This window comes from Heterocephalus glaber, unplaced genomic scaffold (assembly GCF_053883595.1).
Source record: "Heterocephalus glaber isolate CG9 unplaced genomic scaffold, H.glaber_assembly_v1.0 deba00001532, whole genome shotgun sequence".
NCBI lineage: Eukaryota > Metazoa > Chordata > Mammalia > Rodentia > Bathyergidae > Heterocephalus > Heterocephalus glaber.
In genome coordinates this window covers 35132048-35138274 of record NW_028258330.1, presented here as the reverse complement: position 1 = coordinate 35138274, position 6227 = coordinate 35132048, and the positions used below count along the sequence as shown (strand labels likewise).

The window sequence follows — 6227 nt, the reverse complement described above, 5'->3', positions numbered from 1 at the left end:
GCCTGGAGGGCTGAAGCTATCAAACAACTTCTGGAGGCATAAATTGAATATTAGCTATTATATGACCTTGGAGACTCAATGTATAGAGCTTGTAATTAGCCAAATCGCTCCATCACAACTCTAAGGACTTTCTAATGCTAATTTGAGAAGAAGGGAAAATAAATCTCCACTGAATTTGGGGTTTCTTCCTAGAATCAGAAGGAAGCTTAGTTATATGTTCATTTCTTTTTTTTTTCTTTTCCAGATTTATATTTTTTTGTTTCTGTTTCTATTATGATAAATTTTTAATTACAATTTGACAATATTCATCATTTTCAAGTGCAGATGTCTGTGGCATTAATTATACTCACACTATAGTACATCCACCCCAGAAATCCACTTACAGAAACTGCTCATCTTAACAAACTAAAACTTTATTAAAAGTTCCAGTATTTCCCATGTTCATATACTGACTACAACTATTTTTCTATGATAAATATGTGATGAGAATTTAAAATCATCTAATACAAAAACAATGTGATCACAGAAGCATAATGTACAAATGTTTAATTTTGCTGTCTTGTTTTCTTTATATTTATAATGGATACCTCAAGTCTTACTATTAGAATTTTCTACTGTGGAGCCTGCTCAAGCTTCTTTTAATGTCCCTGTTCCTCAGGCTGTAGATAAATGGATTTAGCATTGGGGTGACCAAGGTGTAAATAACTGAGGCCACCAAACAATTTGTGGGAGACTGTGATACAGCTGAACCAAAGTACACACCAATGCTTGTTCCATAAAATAAGAAAACAACTGACAGGTGAAACCCACAGGTAGAGAAGGCTTTAAACTTCCCTCCTGGTGATGGGATTCTCAGAATGGAATAAACAATTTTATAGTAAGATAAAAATATCCCTAAAATGGGAAAAAATCCAAATAACATACCAGTAATATACTTTAAAATGTTACTGGAAAAATTGTCAGAACAGTCAAGATTAAGGAGTTGAGCAGGGTTACAGAAGAAATTGGAAATAACCTCATCCTTGAAGTAGGTAAATTGTAAGACAATCAAATTATGGAGCTGAGAGTCCAAGAGGCTAAACAAAAATGAAAGCACAACTAAGAAGCCAGAATGGTGAGGATTCATAATGACCGGATACAACAGGGGGTGACAAATGGCCACAAACTGGTCATAGGCCATCACAGTCAGAAGCATGTCATCCATACATCCAAATACTGCAAAAAAAGACATCTGTGTCAGGCAGCCCACATAGGAAATGACCCTAGTGTGAGTTAGGATGTCCACAATCAACTTTGGGACCGTGGTGGAAGTGAAACCAATGTCAGCCAAGGACAGGTTGGAGAGAAAGAAGTACATGGGGATGTGGAGGTGGGAGTCACAGCTGACAGCCAGTATTATGAGCAGGTTCCCGAGCACAGTGACCAGGTACATGGACAGGAACAGTCCAAGGAGAATAGGCTGCAAGTCTGGATCCTCTGAGAAGCCTAAGAGACGGAATTCGGAGACCTGTGTTAGATTTTCTCCCTCTGTATTGCTTGAACACCTTTGGGGAAAAAAAGTTGGAAAAAAAGATGCACATAAACAAGTACACTGTATTCTGCATGTATTTTGAATTCATGTATTTAAATATAAATTATTTGAACTTGGAGCCCATACACCTTCAACAATATTTTTCAACTGTGATAAAACAAATTTCCTTGGGAACTGTTTCATTATTGGTCATTGTGTTTTTCACATCCTTCCATACCCATGTACTTTACAGACACTCAACAATGTTATACCCCAAAATATTAGCAACTAAGAAGTCTGTGATTACAGCAAAATATAACCCCCTTTTTAATTAATAGTAAAGAGTAAATAATAGCCTGTCTCCTTTCAGAATAATATTCTAATGGCAATTAAGAAGCATTTGAACTTATGTTTATCTAAAACCAAGGTACAATGTCCCTATACTTAGAATATTTATAACAATTCCACAAAAATTAGGACTGCATTATATGAACACTACACTAATGTGATGGTTCATTGGTAAATATAGGTATGTGCCTATTATTGCCCAGAAATTTTCATAGTTCTTGGATTCCTGTTTTCTCTCTTTCATGCATAATTTTGTATCCTTGGACTTTGTGAAAAATTTATAAAAGTTGTTTGCTTGAATGCATATAATCATATGATTAACAACAAATGTGGCATTAGTATACAATGTACAAGTCAATGATTAAAAAGTAACAAAACATAGCTAGGCAAGGGGCACATGCCTGTAATCCCAGGAATCTGGGAGGCTGAGGCAGGCAGATTAAAATTTGAACTCAATCTGAGAAACGGTGATCTAGAAAAACCCTTTCTCAAATTTAAAAAATAAAATAAAGGTAGATGTGTAACCTTGGGATCAATCCTCACCACCTCCCCAAAGAGTAATGAAGTGCTAAGAAACACTTTGTAAATTGTTTTTTTACTCCACCGATTTATTTCTGTCAAACTCATATATTGGTAAGATTTGTGCTATGAAGACAGATATATACTTTTTTCTTTCTTTCTTGAAACTGCCTTCTGAAGTAGCCTGGACATATTCTTTCATTGTTTTTATGATCACAAATCATCTCCCTGAAACTGAAGGACTTTAATTGGTCAGCTCTAATGCCCAGGTTTGAGACCTGACCTTCTTCTTATCTCTGGTTAATGGACTTTCAGGTAAATCTTCCCTGAAACATGGATTATAAGGCTCTTAGTTCAGCTACCTGAAGGAAACTCAAGTTCATTATTTTGTCAGCTAGCACTGTGATATAATTTGGAAGCAATGCAAAAGAAGAAAGTACAGGAAATAAGAAACACATTTGGCAATTTTTTCTATTATAATACAGCAACAATAAATGTTTACTTATGCAGCTGTTTTAAAGACACCTTTAAAAACTCCTAGTGCTGGGCTATAGAAGGATGGTAGAACACTTTTCTGCCATGTACAAGACCAGAGGATTGATTCACATAACCACAAAGGAAAAGAAGGAAATAACAACAAAAATATTTATATCCATAGACTAGTGCTTTTCAATTCATATATCAATACATCAAACTGGAGGCTTTAAATATCCAGATGCTCAGATTAAATTAATGCTATCTAATCAACAAATCTGTCAAGACTGGTGTATCACTTCTTCTGATATTTGCTAGCACTTAGAAAATAGTTCATTAATATGACCTATTATTACTATTTTATTAACCAATAAAAGTGGTTATTAATTGAAATATATAATTCAATGTCAGTTGCAACAAAACTGCTACTTTAATCAGATAGAAACTACTACCTACATAATTCAAGTAGTCGGTATTTCTGCGTTATTTTGTTCTCCTGCACATTTATTCTGCAAAGGCAATTGCTGTCTTGAATCTTATTTTCTTCTCAAGGTTTCCATACCAGTTTATATTTAAGTATCCATAAAGAGATTTCATAATTATTTACCTAAAGAATATTCAAAACCATCTAAATAGAATACAATGCATCACCTATTACCCATGGAATATATTAGCTCCATCATCATGTAAATTGTAATTCTCTCTGTGAAATAAATACATCTCCTCTGCATGATTTAGATGATGTACAGCATTACCTGAGGGAGGGACATCAGGTCCTTATTGCAACAATCCTTTAAAATTCTACTGCCTTCTTCATACAACACAAGTGAATTTTCATATGATATTTACAACTGATAGTCATCAAATTTTACTATTAATCACCTATATTGATATATCAATAAAATTTCAGTTATTATTAATGCATCTTCTTATTCTTAGCATGTACCCTGAAAATATATATGAACTCTCCTTAATAATAATAAGCTTTTAGGGCCGGGGATTTAGCTCAGTGGTTTCACTGCCTGCTGTGCAAGTGTAAGGACCCAAGTTCCATCACCGGTACCAATAAAAAATTATAATAATAACCTTTTAATATAACTCATCAAGAAATTTAATCTTAGCCAGGCAAAGTCATGAACATCTGTAATATCATCACTTAGCAGACAGAGGTAGGAGGATCTCAAATGCAATGCCATCCTCTACCATACAATGAGACCATGTCTCAAATCTCCCTGAAAAAGAAAGAAAAAGAGAATAAATTTCAACTTGTATAGGGGGTAAATTTTTCCACTTTGCTCCAGTAGCAGAGAAAATGTCCTGGGAGGGAGCCCAAAATACTGAACATTTTTGTTCCATATCAGTGACTTCCTACAATATCCTGAAGGTGCATGAATCTCTCTACTTCTCTGAGCTCCATTTCCTTTGTGGATATAGAGAGAACAAAAGCCATCCTCACGATATGTTTAACAAGTAATCTAGGTTTAGAAACTAATAAATATTTGGTCAGTGTGAGTTTTTTTTTAAAGATTTCAATAATGAAAGAAATGGTGCATACAATTATTGGTGCATACAATTACCAAATAGCTCTCTGGAGCCTTCAAATGATGTGAAAGTTTAAAATGTGTCTAATATGTCTCAGCTCTATCCGTAAGGCTTGCCTGCTTACTTCTCTTTGTGTCTCTTTTGCTTTCTCTATAACCATGAGCATCTCTGCCAAGGTCTTTGAATACTTGAATATTTTCAATGCAATTAAATAGAATTTTCAGGCCTATATGTCCATGATATACTCACAAACAAGTGCTATTTTATATTCATTTAAGGCTATGTGTTATCCCTGAAAAGGATGAACATGCAAAGAGAAAACTACCAGTGTGTTGAAGCCACATTGGTTACGACTAGCATTTGTGAATAAAGGAAGGGTATATTCATGGTTTAATATGCATTATAATTTTTTATTTCTCTTCTCTGCCAAATATGGACCCTGAGAATCAGATATGGGAGAGGGTCATTTCTTTCAAAATATATAGCATTTACCAAATATAAGGTATAAGTTACTAAACATGAGGAAAAATGAAACTATCGTGCTCCAGAAATAGGAAAACAATAATTTCAAGTCACAAGATCCTTTAGTTGAATAGTATGAAGATTATCCTTATCATTGTTAACACTAACTTCTATTTCCTCTGATTTTATACTCATCATATGTTAATCTCATAGAGAACATTAATTATCTGTTTCATTCATACTCAATGCAGTTGTATGAACTAGAATTCCACTCAGATGCAACCATGGACTTAGAAATCCTAACAATATTTCCTATGCTCTAGAGATGACACCTGGATGCAAAAGAAATCAATTAATTTTTCAGACTGTGGGTAAAGTACACCAAAACAAGCAGAGGGACATTGGTCTTCACTGCAGATACACTTTTAAACTCTTTCCAATTTCCAGAGTATGAAGGAAAGCAAGACCTGATTTTATGTCTTCTTTTAAGATTGAGTTAGCTGATAGAAAATTTCAAAAGTATATGGACAACTGCGAGGATGTTCTTGAGTAGAGAAAATAGTGATATGTGGTGAATTTTCAGTACCTCCTCTTTCTGTGACCATTGACTTTCAACATGGCCATTATTCCTGTAGCTGATACAGCAGCTGTCACACACTGACATCTGCAAGTAGCCCCCTCCCTGAAAGAGAAGTTCACAGTGAGAAAGGGATTTCTTCTGGAAATGACAGGCCTTACTGCTAAATTTTTGAACAACTCTATGCTGCCATCCAGCTGCCCAAATTGAATGATGTCCCTGATGATAGGAAAGCACTGATCCTGATAGATAGTTCCTCCTCCATCTATAATCTCCCTCAGCACTTACTTATTTCTACTGCTACTCTGCTGAACAATAGCAAAAGTCTTCAGATCCAATGTGTTGGTGCCCACTGAAGACACAGCCTCCATCCTCATAGTAGACATGAAAGCAGGCTCAGATAGGAATCTCGTGATCCAGAATATTATGGAGGAAGACACAAAGGTGTTGTTCCCACTGGACTGAAGATCTGGAGGCACAGAACATTGACTGTTATGTGTCCCTAGGGCTCAAAGCACAGAGATCATGATCAGCCAAACTGGTCCATGTTTTGTCAGTCTCTAAGGACTTCCTTACTTCCTTACATTAATGGCAGAAGAAGAAGGAAAAATGAAAGTCATCAAGTGCTTAGGAACTCTTCATCGACTCAAGAGGAACCACATGTGTACTATTCATTTCTCTTACTTGGTTTTGTCAAATTCACTGACTTTTTATTTGTATTTTTATTACAACAACATTTAACTCCAAAAATTTACAATATTTACCATCGTTAAGTGCAGAGCTCACTTGCACTAA

The 6227-nt window shown here is 35.2% G+C and overlaps 1 protein-coding gene across 1 annotated transcript; it reads right to left on the bottom strand.

Annotated features, from left to right (window-relative positions):
• Nucleotides 1-601: 601 nt before the first annotated feature.
• Nucleotides 602-5803, bottom strand: LOC101720824 (olfactory receptor 7E178-like). The gene is made up of 2 exons (XM_087189017.1): nucleotides 5721-5803; nucleotides 602-1598 (listed from the first exon to the last, which is right to left on the bottom strand). The coding sequence occupies exons 1-2, from the start codon at nucleotides 5801-5803 to the stop codon at nucleotides 602-604; spliced, it is 1080 nt and encodes a 359-aa protein (XP_087045143.1).
• Nucleotides 5804-6227: the final 424 nt, after the last annotated feature.